General features: G+C 50.9%; 1 protein-coding gene across 6 annotated transcripts in view; it reads right to left on the reverse strand.

Moving 5' to 3' along the window:
• fbxo38 (F-box protein 38) overlaps positions 1 to 14280 on the reverse strand; it is a 37433-nt gene extending 23153 nt beyond the window's left edge. For 4 of the 6 annotated variants that reach the window (XM_069177711.1, XM_069177680.1, XM_069177688.1 and 1 more), the window contains exons 1-6: positions 14172 to 14280; positions 12709 to 12933; positions 9208 to 9341; positions 8971 to 9134; positions 8692 to 8857; positions 8252 to 8527 (exon numbers count right to left, since the gene is read on the reverse strand). In XM_069177711.1, the coding sequence (XP_069033812.1) occupies positions 8252 to 8527; positions 8692 to 8857; positions 8971 to 9134; positions 9208 to 9341; positions 12709 to 12842 (874 nt within the window). In that variant the 5' untranslated portion in view covers positions 12843 to 12933; positions 14172 to 14280. The other 2 variants (XM_069177695.1, XM_069177703.1) reach the window with 2 other exon arrangements.
• Positions 14281 to 14532: the final 252 nt, after the last annotated feature.

Here is a 14532-nt window from a genome sequence, read left to right on the forward strand (position 1 = left end):
GTCTTCCATCTGACCTCACCTGACCTCCATCTGACCTCAATCTGTCCTCTCCTGACGTCAATCTGACCTACATCCGTCTTTCATCTGACCTCAATCTGTCCTCACCTGACCTCCACCTGTCCTCCACCTGTTCTCACCTGACCTCCATCTGTTGTCCATCTGACCTCCAGCTGTTGTGCATCTGTCCTCAAGTTGACCTCCAGCTGTCCCCACCTGACCTCAATCTGACTTCCAGCTGTCTTCACCTGGCCTCCAGCTGTCCTTCATCTGTCCCCACCTGACCTCAATCTGACTTCCAGCTGTCTTCACCTGGCCTCCAGCTGTCCTTCATCTGTCCTCACCTGACCTACATTTGTCTTCACCTAAACTCCACCTGTACTCACCTGAACTCCATCTGTCGTCCATCTCACCTCCAGCTGTTGTCCATCTGTCCTCCATTTGACCTCTAGCTGTCCTCACCTGACCTCCAGCTGTCTTCACGTGATCTCCAGCTGTCCTTCAGCTGTCCTCACCTGACCTCCAGCTGTCCTCACCTGACCTCTATCTGTCCTCACCTGAACTCCATCTGTCCTCACCTGACCACCAGCTGTCCTCACCTGATCTCCAGATGTCCTCACTTGACCTCCATCTCTCCTCACCTGACCTCCAGATGTCCTCCACCTGTCCTCACCTGACGTCAATCTGACCTCCAGCCGTCTTTCACCTGAAGTCCATCTGTCCTCACCTGACCTCCAGCCGTCTTTCACCTGAAGTCCATCTGTCCTCACCTGACCTCCAGCTGTCCTCACCTGATCTCCAGATGTCCTCACCTGACCTCCATCTGTCCTCACCTGACCTCCAGATGTCCTCCATCTGACCTCAATCTGTCCTCACCTGACCTCCACCTGTCCTCAATATGTCCTCCACCTGTCCTCACCTGAACTCCATCTGTCCTCATCTAACCTCCATCTGCCCTCACCTGACCTCCAGCTGTCCTCCATCTGCCCTCACCTGACCTCCACCTGTCCTCAATATGAATTCCATCTGTCCTCACCTGACCTCAATATGTCCTCCACCTGTCCTCACCTGACGTCCATCTGTCCTTCACATGTCCTCCATCCGTCTTTCATATGTCCTCACCTGTCCTCCATCTGACCTCACCTGACCTCCAGCTGTCCGACATCTGCCCTCACCTGACCTCAATATGTCCTCCACCTGTCCTCACCTGACGTCCATCTGTCCTTCACATGTCCTCCATCCGTCTTTCATATGTCCTCACCTGTCCTCCATCTGACCTCACCTGACCTCCAGCTGTCCGACATCTGCCCTCACCTGACCTCAATCTGTCCTCACCTGTCCTCCACCTGACCTCAATATGACTTCCACCTGACCTCCATCTGACCTCACCTGACCTCCATCTGTCGTCCATCTGACCTCCATTTGTCCTCCAACTGTCCTCACCTGACCTCAATCTGACGTTCATCTGTCCTCACCTGTCCTCACCTGACCTCCTCCTGTCCTCCATCTGACCTCACCTGACCTCCATCTGACCTCACCTGACCTCCATCTGCCCTCAGCTGATCTCCATCTGACCTCAATCTGTCCTCACCTGACCTCCATCTGTCCTCACCTAAACTCCATCTGTACTCACCTTAACTCCATCTGTCGTCCATCTCACCTCCAGCTGTTGTCCATCTGTCCTCCGTTTGACCTCCAGCTGTCCTCACCTGACCTCCAGCTGTCCTCACCCGACCTCTATCTGTCCTCACCTGACCTCCAGCTGTCATCACCTGACCTCCATCTGCCCTCACCTGACCTCCACCTGTCCTCAATATGAATTCCATCTGTCCTCACCTTACCTCAATATGTCCTCCGCCTGTCCTCACCTGAAGTCCATCTGTCCTTCACATGTCCTCCATCCGTCTTTCATATGTCCTCACCTGTCCTCCATCTGACCTCACCTGACCTCAATCTGACGTTCATCTGTCCTCACCTGACCTCCACCTGTCCTCACTTGATCTCCACCTGTCCTCCATCTGACCTCACCTGACCTCCATTTGACCTCAATCTGTCCTCACCTGACCTCTACCTGACCTCCATTTGACCTCACCTGACCTCCATCTGACCTCAATCTGTCCTCACCTGACCTCCATCTGTCCTCCATCTGCCCTCACCTGATCTCCATCTGACCTCAATCTGTCCTCACCTGACCTCCACCTGTCCTCAATATGAATTCCATCTGTCCTTCACCTGTCCTCCATCTGTCTTTCATATGTCCTCACCTGTCCTCCATCTGACCTCACCTGACCTCCAGCTGTCCTCCATCTGCCCTCACCTGACCTCCATCTGTCTTCACCTAAACTCCATCTGTACTCACCTGAACTTCATCTGTCGTCCATCTCCCCTCCAGCTGTCCGCCATCTGTCCTCCACCCGACCTCAATATGAATTCCACCTGACCTCACCTGACCTCCATCTGCCCTCACCTGACCTCTATCTGACCTCAATCTGTCCTCACCTGTCCTCCATCTGACCTCACCTGACCTACAGCTGTCCGCCATCTGCCCTCACCTGACCTCAATCTGTCCTCACCTGTCCTCCACCCGACCTCAATATGAATTCCACCTGACCTCACCTGACCTCCATCTGCCCTCACCTGACCTCTATCTGACCTTAATCTGTCCTCACCTGTCCTCACCTGACTTCCATTTGTCCTCCACCTGTCCTCAACTGACCTCAATCTGACCTCCATCTGTCCTCACCTGACCTCCAACTGTCCTCCACCTGTCCTCACCTGACCTCCATTTGTTGTCCATCTGACCTCCAGCTGTTGTGCATTTGTCCTCAAGTTGACCTCCAGCTGTCCTCACCTGACCTCAATCTGACTTCACCTACACTCCATCTGTACTCACCTGAACTCCATCTGTCGTCCATCTCACCTCCAGCTGTTGTCCATCTGTCCTCCATTTGACCTCTAGCTGTCCTCACCTGATCTCCAGCTGTCCTTCAGCTGTCCTCACCTGACCTCTATCTGTCCTCACCTGACCTCCATCTGCACTCACCTGACCTCCACCTGTCCTCAATATGAATTCCATCTGTCCTCACCTGAACTCCATCTGTCATCACCTGAACTCCATCTGTCCTCACCTGACCTCCAGCTGTCCTCACCTGATCTCCAGATGTCCTCACCTGACCTCCAGATGTCCTCCACCTGTCCTCACCTGACGTCAATCTGACCTCCATCCGTCTTTCACCTGACCTCCATCTGTCCTCACCTGACCTCCGCCTGTCCTCCATCTGTCCTCACCTGACCTCCATCTGTCCTCACCTGACCTCCAGATGTCCTCCATCTGCCCTCACCTGACCTCCATCTGACCTCAATCTGTCCTCACCTGTCCTCAATATGAATTCCATCTGTCCTCACCTGACCTCAATATGTCCTCCACCTGTCCTCACCTGACGTCCATCTGTCCTTCACCTGTCCTCCATCTGACCTCACCTGTCCTCCACCCGACCTCTATATGACTCCCACCTAACCTCACCTGACCTCCATCTGTCCTCACCTGACCTCCAGTTGTCCTCCATCTGCCCTCACCTGACCTCCACCTGTCCTCAATATGAATTCCATCTGTCCTCACCTGACCGCAATATGTCCTCCACCTGTCCTCACCTGACGTCCATCTGTCCTTCACCTGTCCTCAATATATCCTCACCTGTCCTCCATCTGACCTCACTTGACCTCAATCTGACCTCACCTGACCTCCGTCTGTCTTCACCTAAACTCCATCTGTACTCACCTGAACTCCATCTGTCGTCCATCTCACCTCCAGCTGTTGTCCGTCTGTCCTCACCTGACCTCCAGCTGTCCTCACCTGATCTCCAGCTGTCCTTCAGCTGTCTCCACCTGACCTCCAGCTGTCCTCACCTGACCTCTATCTGTCCTCACCTGAACTCCATCTGTCCTCACCTGAACTCCATCTGTCCTCACCTGACCTCCAGCTGTCCTCACCTGATCTCCACCCGACCTCTGTATGACTCCCACCTGACCTCCATCTGTCCTCACCTGACCTCCATCTGACCTCAATCTGTCCTCACCTGTCCTCAATATGAATTCCATCTGTCCTCACCTGACCTGAATATGTCCTCCACCTGTCCTCACCTGACCTCCATCTGTCCTTCACCTGTCCTCCATCTGTCTTTCATATGTCCTCACCTGTCCTCCATCTGCACTCACCTGACCTCCACCTGTCCTCAATATGAATTCCATCTGTCCTCACCTGAACTCCATCTGTCATCACCTGAACTCCATCTGTCCTCACCTGACCTCCAGCTGTCCTCACCTGATCTCCAGATGTCCTCACCTGACCTCCAGATGTCCTCCACCTGTCCTCACCTGACGTCAATCTGACCTCCATCCGTCTTTCACCTGACCTCCATCAGTCCTCACCTGACCGCCGCCTGTCCTCCATCTGTCCTCACCTGACCTCCATCTGTCCTCACCTGACCTCCAGATGTCCTCCATCTGCCCTCACCTGACCTCCATCTGACCTCAATCTGTCCTCACCTGTCCTCAATATGAATTCCATCTGTCCTCACCTGACCTCAATATGTCCTCCACCTGTCCTCACCTGACGTCCATCTGTCCTTCACCTGTCCTCTTTCTGTCTTTCATATATCCTCACCTGTCCTCCATCTGACCTCACTTGACCTCAATCTGACCTCACCTGACCTCCATCTGTCCTCACCTGACCTCCATCTGTCTTCACCTAAACTCCATCTGTACTCACCTGAACTCCATCTGTCGTCCATCTCACCTCCAGCTGTTGTCCATCTGTCCTCACCTGACCTCCAGCTGTCCTCACCTGATCTCCAGCTGTCCTCCATCTGTCCTCACCTGAACTCCATCTGTCCTCACCTGACCTCCAGCTGTCCTCACCTGATCTCCACCCGACCTCTGTATGACTCCCACCTGACCTCACCTGACCTCCATCTGTCCTCACCTGACCTCCATCTGACCTCCATCTGTCCTTCACCTGTCCTCCATCTGTCTTTCATATGTCCTCACCTGTCCTCCATCTGCACTCACCTGACCTCCACCTGTCCTTAATATGAATTCCATCTGTCCTCACCTGACCTCCAGCTGTCCTCACCTGATCTCCAGATGTCCTCACCTGACCTCCAGATGTCCTCCACCTGTCCTCACCTGACGTCAATCTGACCTCCATCCGTCTTTCACCTGACCTCCATCTGTCCTCACCTGACCACCAGATGTCCTCCATCTGCCCTCACCTGACCTCCATCTGACCTCAATCTGTCCTCACCTGTCCTCAATATGAATTCCATCTGTCCTCACCTGACCTCAATATGTCCTCCACCTGTCCTCACCTGACGTCCATCTGTCCTTCACCTGTCCTCCATCTGTCTTTCATATGTCCTCACCTGTCCTCCATCTGACCTCACCTGACCTCCAGCTGTCCTCACCTGTCCTCCACCCGACCTCTATATGACTCCCACCTAACCTCACCTGACTTCCATCTGTCCTCACCTGACCTCCAGTTGTCCTCCATCTGCCCTCACCTGACCTCCACCTGTCCTCAATATGAATTCCATCTGTCCTCACCTGACCTCAATATGTCCTCAATCTGACCTCACCTGACCTCCATCTGTCCTCACCTGACCTCCAGCTGTCCTCCATCTGCCCTCACCTGACCTCCATCTGTTGTCCATCTGACCTACAGCTGTTGTGCATCTGTCTTCAATTTGACCTCCAGCTGTCCTCACCTGACCTTAATCTGACTTCCAGCTGTCTTCACCTGGCCTCCAGCTGTCCTCCATCTGTCCTCATCTGACCTCCATCTGTCTTCACCTAAACTCCATCTGTACTCACCTGAACTCCATCTGTCGTCCATCTCACCTCCAGCTGTTGTCCATCTGTCCTCCATTTGACCTCTGGCTGTCCTCACCTGACCTCCAGCTGTCCTCACCTGATCTCCAGCTGTCCTCACCTGACCTCCAGCTGTCCTCACCTGATCTCCAGATGTCCTCACCTGACCTCCATCTGTCCTCACCTGACCTCCAGATGTCCTCCATATGCCCTCACCTGACCTCCAGCTGTCCTCCATCTGCCCTCACCTGACCACCTGTCCTCAATATAAATTCCAGCTGTCCTCACCTGTCCTCCACCCAACCTCAATATGACTCCCATCTGACCTCACCTGACCTCCATCTGTCATCCATCTGACCTCCAGCTGTCTTCCATCTGACCCCACCTGACCTCCATCTGACCTCAATCTGTCCTCACCTGACGTCCATCTGACCTCCAGCTGTCTTCCATCTGACCTCACCTGACCTCCATCTGACCTCAATCTGTCCTCACCTGACGTCAATCTGACCTCCATCCGTCTTTCACCTGACCTCCACCTGTCCTCCATCTGACCTCACCTGACATCCACCTCTTCTCACCTGACCTCAATATGACTTCCATCTGTCCTCACCTGACCTCCATCTGTCCTCACCTGACCTCAATCTGAACTCCATCTGTCCTCACCTGACCTCCATCTGTCCTCCACCTGTCCTCACCTGACCTCCATCTGTCGTCCATCTGACCTCCAGCTGTTGTCCATCTGTCCTCAATTTGACATCCAGCTGTCCTCACCTGACCTTAATCTGACTTCCAGCTGTCTTCACATGGCCTCCAGCTGTCCTCCATCTGTCCTCACCTGACCTCCATCTGTCTTCACCTAAACTCCATCTGTACTCACCTGAACTCCATCTGTCGTCCATCTCACCTCCAGCTGTTGTCCATCTGTCCTCCATTTGACCTCTGGCTGTCCTCACCTGACCTCCAGCTGTCCTCATCTGACCTCCAGCTGTCCTCACCTGACCTCTATCTGTCCTCACCTGAACTCCATCTGTCCTCACCTGACCTCCAGCTGTCCTCACCTGATCTCCACCTGTCCTCCATCTGTCCACACCTGACCTCCACCTGTCCTCCACCTGTCCTCCATCTGACCTCCAGCTGTTGTCCATCTGTCCTCAATTTGACCTCCATCTGTCCTCACCTAAACTCCTTCTGTACTCACCTGAACTCCGTCTGTCATCCATCTCACCTCCAGCTGTTGTCCATCTGTCCTCCATTTGACCTCCAGCTGTCCTCACCTGACCTCCAGCTGTCCTCACCTGATCTCCAGCTGTCCCCAGCTGTCCTCACCTGACTTCCAGCTGTCCTCACATGAACTCCATCTGTCCTCACCTGAACTCCATCTGTCCTCACCTGACCTCCAGCTGTCCTCACCTGACCTCTATCTGTCCTCACCTGAACTCCATCTGTCCTCACCTGAACTCCATCTGTCCTCACCTGACCTCCAGCTGTCCTCACCTGACCTCCAGCTGTCCTCACCTGACCTCTATCTGTCCTCACCTGTCCTCCATCTGGCCTCACCTGACCTCCAGCTGTCCGCCATCTGCCCTCACCTGACCTCAATCTGTCCTCCACCTGACCTCAATAAGACTTCCACCTGTCCTCACCTGTCCCCTATCTGACCTCACCTGACCTCCAGCTGTCCGCCATCTGCCCTCACCTGACCTCAATCTGTCCTCACCTGTCCTCCACCTGACCTCAATATGACTTCCACCTGACCTCACCTGACCTCCATCTGACCTCACCTGACCTCCATCTGTCGTCCATCTGACCTCCATTTGTCCTCCACCTGCCCTCACCTGACCTCCATCTGACCTCAATCTGTCCTCACCTGACGTCAATCTGACCTCCATCCGTCTTTCACCTGACCTCCATCTGTCCTCACCTGACCTCCACCTGTCCTCACCTGACCTCCACCTGTCCTCCATCTGACCTCACCTGACATCCACCTCTTCTCACCTGACCTCAATATGACTTCCATCTGTCCTCTATTTGACCTCTGGCTGTCCTCACCTGACCTCCAGCTGTCCTCATCTGACTTCCAGCTGTCCTCACATGAACTCCATCTGTCCTCACCTGTCCTCCATCTGTCCACACCTGACCTCCACCTGTCCTCACCTGACCTCCATCTGTCGTCCGTCTGACCTCCAGCTGTTGTCCATCTGTCCTCAATTTGACCTCCAGCTGTCCTCACCTGACCTCCGGCTGTCCTCACCTGACCTCTATCTGTCCTCACCTGAACTCCATCTGTCCTCACCTGAACTCCATCTGTCGTCCACCTTTCCTCACCTGACCTCCACCTGTCCTCACCTGACATCCATCTGACCTCCATCCATCCTGCATCTGTCCTCACCTGACCTCCAGCTGTCCTCCACCACGTGTTGGATCAGTCCTCCCAGGAAGGGAACTCGGACTAGCTCCAGCTGCTCCAGGTTCCGTGCTGACGCCAAGCCGGTGACGAGGGGGACGTACTTCAGGGAGTTAGTCGGTCCTGCACAGTTGCGCATGACGAAGGTCCTGAGACTCACACACAGGAAGTCCTTGAACGGCTGTGGTTTGGTGAGCCGGACCCACTTCAGGTAGAGGTGGCGCAGCATGGACACACAGGGGATCTCTGGGACGTTCACACCTACGACAGACAGACCGGAAATCATACAGCGCTGGTGATGTTCACACAGGAGGCTTCAGAGCACCTGGGAGGTCACACACCTGGGACTCTCAGGTGTTCCATGGTCCCCGGCAGCTGAGAGCTGGCTCCGGCAGACCCACTTTCCGTCTGGATGTCCTACTCACCCACCAGATGCAGCGTCTGGATCTTGGCCGTGATGGGGATGGTGAGCTTGTTCTCAGCGGGGATGGGAAACGCCCCGTTACGGTTGCGGAACTTTCCCAGGATGTGAACCTGGGGCATGTAGTTCCATACGGCCTCCACCAGCTCCAGATGGGACGTCTCCACTCCCTGAAAGAGACAAAGTCCAACTGTGAGACAGACAATACTGATGAGAACTTGCAGAACACCGTCCCACCGTTCCTCTATGGTCAGACTGGTCCCCCCCGTCCCCCTGTACTGACCAGCAGGTTGGGGCAGGCTTGCAGAGCCTCCAGGACTCCAGGTATGCTGTAGGCCTCGTAGCCTCGGACCCGTCTGCGCTCCAGGTAGCGAGGGTGGAGGCCGTACAGCTGCTCCAGGTCGGGCATCTTCTTCAGAAGCAGCAGAAAGCTGCCGTCAGTGAAGCCTGTACCACGACATCACAGTGAACAGGACTTCACACCAAAGCTGCAGGTGTGTTCATGAGAGGCTCCTCCTACCTGAAGGCATGTACTCCCACCAGCGGCCGGCGCACAGGTCCACCACCTTCACCACCCGCAGGTACAGAGTCACCGCCTCCCGCAGCTTCCTGGACAGACACTCCATGCACATGATGTCCTTCATGGGCAGGTACCTGGAACAGAGCAGCACTCCGGGGTCAGCCTGGAGGGTCGGGTCAAACCACAACAGTGATACCGGTTCTGTACCGGTTAGACTTGATTCTGTACCAGTGATGAAGCTGCTGTTCTGTGTCAGAAATCACAGCTTCATTCTAATACAGTGCAGAAAATCAAATCAAAAGAAACTTTTGTTACAAAACCAGATAAAATAGCAGAATCCTTTGCAGAGTTTTACAAATCTTTGTACAAAAATATGGATACCTGCCCTAATGATGCAAAACTTACAGAGTTCCTAAATCCTATAAAATTAACTGAACTAACAGAATCAGCAGCTAAGAAATTAGATGAGCCCATTGAGGAATGGGAGATCAAGCAGGTGATCTCAACGTCCAAAAATAATAAAAGCCCAGGACCAGATGGATATATTAATGAATTTTATAAAACTTTCAAGGATATGTTATCACCACTGTTGCTAAAAGCATACCACCATGCACTAGAATCTAAAACTATGGCACCGTCTTAGACTGAGGCAATTATAGTGGTAATTCATGAAGAAGGTAAAGACCCCACAGAGTGCCAATCCTATAGACCGATATCACTGCTGAACAGGGATCTGCGCATTCTAGCAGCAATCTTAGCGAGAAGAGTTAATTATATCATCACTGAAATCATCCATCCTGATCAGACAGGATTCATCACTGGAATATACTATGGCGATAACTTATGACGCTTACTAAATATAATATCCCATCAAAAAGAAGAGAAATCAGAAGCAATGATTATGTCCCGAGATACTCAAAAAGCATTTGACCGGGTATCATGGCAATATTTATTCCAAACACTAAAACGGTTCAAATTTTTATCCCCAACTTTTTAAATTGGATACAAACATTATATTCATCACCGCAGGAGCTGTTAGATGGATATAGATCACAAAGATTAACATTGGAACGCGGCTGCAGACAAGGCTGCCCTTTATCACCCCTGCTATTCGCAATTAGTATCGAACCCTTCGCCCAGCTCATCCGAGATGACAACAAAATAAAAGGAACTGTAATACATAAAGAAGAGCATAAAATATCTCTTTACGCTGATGATGTATTGTTATATTTGACGCAACCTGCATCTAAAGGACCTCATCTCACAGTATGGATACTACTCAGGATACAAGGTAAATGTGGAAAAAACAGAGACTATGGTTGTCAACGGTAACATCTCAAGTGTAAAACTCCAAAGTGGATTTAAATGGCCAAAAGACGGTATAAAATACCTTGGCATATGCATCCCCCCCATCCTTACAGAATCTGTACGAGGCCAATTATAGTAAAGTAACTCGGTGCATTGATAGTGACCTTGAACGATGGTCTACGCTCCCTCTGTCCCTGCTCAGTCATGTTGAAAGTATTCGTATGAATGTTCTGCCCAGACTTCTCTACTTATTTCAGATGCTACCTGTAGAAATTCCAAATTCTATTTTTGATAACCTGGATAAAATAATTTCCAAATTTATCTGGCAAAAAAAGCATCCTAGAATTAGACTTAAAACCGTACAGCTATCTAAGTTAAATGGAGGCCTGAAACTTCCAAACTTAAAATTTTACTTCTGGGCTGCACAAATAAAACCTTTGATAGCGTGGATTCAGAACAGCACAAACACTCGCTGGCTTAATATTGAGAGAAACTTAAGCCCAGAGCCCTTACAAATTTTGACTTTTTTTTAGATGCACCCATAAAAGATCTGGCAGAGTGGACTAAGGTCACTCTTAAAATCTGGAACAATAATACAAAATACAGACATCTTTTGGGCTTCCGAAGTTAATTTCACCATTAACAAGCATTGGATCTATGAAGACCTTCACACCTAACGACCTTCACACCTAACGATCTGGGGCTGTAGAAGGTGGTCGGATATGGGACTGGTTTACCTGCACCAGCTATTTAATGGAGGACAACCTCAAGACATTCGAGCAGCTGAAAAAAGATTTTGATCTCCCCAAAACAGACTTCTTCAGATATCTACAATTGAGAACTTTTCTAACAACACACAAAGAGTGGGGAAAGCTTGTGAAACGTACGCCTATAGAAAGATTTTTAATAGAAATACAGATGGGGAACAAAGATAAGAAAACAATAAGTAAACTATATAACATATTTCTATCTTTGACCATATTCCCTACAGATAAAGCAGAGATGGAAGGCGGAAATGAACAAGGTGATACCAAAGAATACCTGGGAGGAGATGTGCACAGAGGCACACCTGGTTTCAAACTCGAACACCTGGAGGGAATTTAAATGGAAAATAATCACCAGATTCTTCAGAACACCAGAAATAGTGGCCAAGATGGACCCAACACATCCCAACTTGTGTTGGAGGAACTGTGCCAATCACACACATATATTCTGTCTCTGCCCCACGTTAAATGAATACTGGACATCAAACAAGACCCCACAGTAGCACTATTGGGAGCGATACCTGAAGGCCTGGATGGGAGGGCAAAAAAATACCTTCTAAACATACTACTCACAGCAGCACTGAAGTGTATAACTATCAGATGGTTAAAACCGGATCCCCCCACATACAATATATGGATCCAAAAAGTATGGGACATCTATCAAACGGAGCGAATCACATATTCATTAAGGCTCCAAACGCCTATCTTTACTAAACGATGGGGTCCGATCGCAGCATTATTAACACAATGAGGGTTATCACTATATGTTGCTCAGCCCTCGGGCTGAACTATTATCTGTTAACTCTCTATACACACACATTATACACCATCCTCTCTGAAAATCATATATAGCACCTACGATACTACATTCAGGAGTGGACAATTACCACTTTTTCATCCCTTGTTTTATTTTATTTAAAAAAAATATTTTTTTATATTTCTTTCTTAATTTAATTATTTATGTATCAGTTATTTATTCTAATTCTTATTTCCCCTTTTTTTTTTCTCTCTTAGAGAGAACAACAAACATAAAATGGTGCTCACTCCATGTGTTGTACACTGTACCTGAATATCATGTGTACCAAGACTACATAGAGTTGAAAAATGGACAAAGAAAGTAACTGTCTGAAAATGCTTGTTGTTATGTTGTTGAAAACTAAATAAAAAGTGAGTTAAAAAACTAAATAACTGTAGGTTCATTCACCTGATTGATCACCTGGTTATGTTTTTTCTTCATGTTACAGGTCAAAGGTTCAGGTGTTTTTAAATATCTTCGGATTACTTCTTGGTTTTCATAGAAACCAGACAGATGTCATTGTGAATTGCTTTGGATAAAAGCGTCAGCTAAATGTAATGTAATGAATCCAGACGGCTGGAGGTCACATGGAGCCCCGCCCACACACAGCATCAGACAGGTGTAGCAGTGTACCTGAATATGTGACAGAGGACCTCATGGGACAGCTCGTTGATGTAGTCTTTGGGCTCGCTGGGTTTCAGAACCGGGTCGCCTCCAGCACCGCTGGCTGCAGGCTGCAATTTGGATGCCTTCCTCCTCGGACCCATCGCTACTGCTGCGTCACTGCTCGGCCTCAAACACACACTCTTCCTCCCGCCGGACAGCTGCAGCCTCTGTTTTCCAGCATTAACTTCAGTTCTGCACACAGCACCACAGAGGAAGACAAGGTCACGTGAGGCAGGATTTAGTCAGCAAACAGAACATTAAAACGTGACAGAACCAGCTGCTGTCAGCAGAACTGTCTGGTGGAGGTTGAATGTAAGCAGTGAGTCTGATCAGAATGACAGGATGAAGAAGGAGACCGGGTCCAACACCGGGCCGCCTGATAAATCCCCCCCCAAAAAACAGTTCTGAAACTGGCTCACACGGGTCCCTCCATGAACAGTGTTCACACAGTTTCCTGTGTCAACCCTCAGTCATCCTCACCCACACACACACAGTGTAGTACCACTGAGGACCACTAGGGGCTGTCTCCACAGACTCCATCTGTAATACCACTGAGGACTACTGACGGTCTGCGAGGACTACTGACGGTCTACAAGGTCTACGAGGACTACTCACGGTCTGCGAGGACTACTGACGGTCTACAAGATCTACGAGGACTACTGACGGTCTGCGAGGACTACTGACGGTCTACAAGGACGACTGACGGTCTGCGAGGACTACTGACGGTCTGGGAGGACTACTGACGGTCTGGGAGGACTTCTGATGGTCTGGGAGGACTACTGATGTCTACGAGGACTACTGACGGTCTGGGAGGACTACTGACGGTCTGCGAGGACTATTGACTGTCTACGAGGTCTGGGAGGACTACTGACAGTCTGGGAGGACTTCTGACGGTCTGCGAGGACTACTGACGTCTACAAGGACTACTGACGTCTACGAGGACTACTGACGGTCTCGGAGGACTACTGACGTCTACGAGGACTACTGACGGTCTGCGAGGACTACTGACGGTCTGCGAGGACTACTGACGGTCTGCGAGGACTACTGACGGTCTGGGAGGACTACTGACGGTCTGCGAGGACTACTGACTGTCTACGAGGTCTGCGAGGACTACTGACGGTCTGCAAGGACTACTGACTGTCTACGAGGTCTGGGAGGACTACTGACGGTCTGGGAGTCCGCCCATGCTGCTCTGAAAAAGGCTGAAAACTTCAAGGCAGTCTTTGTGGGAGCCAGCAAAGCAGCTCGGACAAGGGAACTCTCTCTCTCTCTCTCTCTCACACACACACTCACACACACACACACACACACACACACACACACACACACACACACACACACACACACACACACACACACACAGAGCGAGAGAGCGGTGAGCAGCACGCGCCGTTCGGTGCTCTGACCCACCGGCACCGGTCGGTACTTACCGGTGTGTTTGTGTCGGAGCCGTTGAGACGGAGTTCTGGAGATATCCTGAGTCCAGCTGCTGCTTTACTGAACACACAGCTTCTTCTGCTTCCTCCTCTTCCTCTTCCTCTTCTTCTACTGCCCAGTATAAACACTAACCCTGAACATTACCGCCACCTGCTGGACGGGCGCTCATTAACCGTCTTCTTCCGTTGCCTTATTAACCTCGTCAATGTGTCCTTGTGTCTCTCTACAGGTGTCCCCCTGTGTCTCCAGTGTCCTCGCTGTGTGCCTCTTTGACCATGTCTCTTAGTTTAAAGGACGGTCCTGTCCTCACTGCTCAATTGCTCTGTGACCCACTTAGATGAATTCTGTTTCATA

This window comes from Embiotoca jacksoni, unplaced genomic scaffold (assembly GCF_022577435.1).
Source record: "Embiotoca jacksoni isolate LCO1_2020_lvr unplaced genomic scaffold, fEmbJac1.0.p SCAF_108, whole genome shotgun sequence".
Taxonomy (NCBI): Eukaryota; Metazoa; Chordata; class Actinopteri; family Embiotocidae; genus Embiotoca; species Embiotoca jacksoni.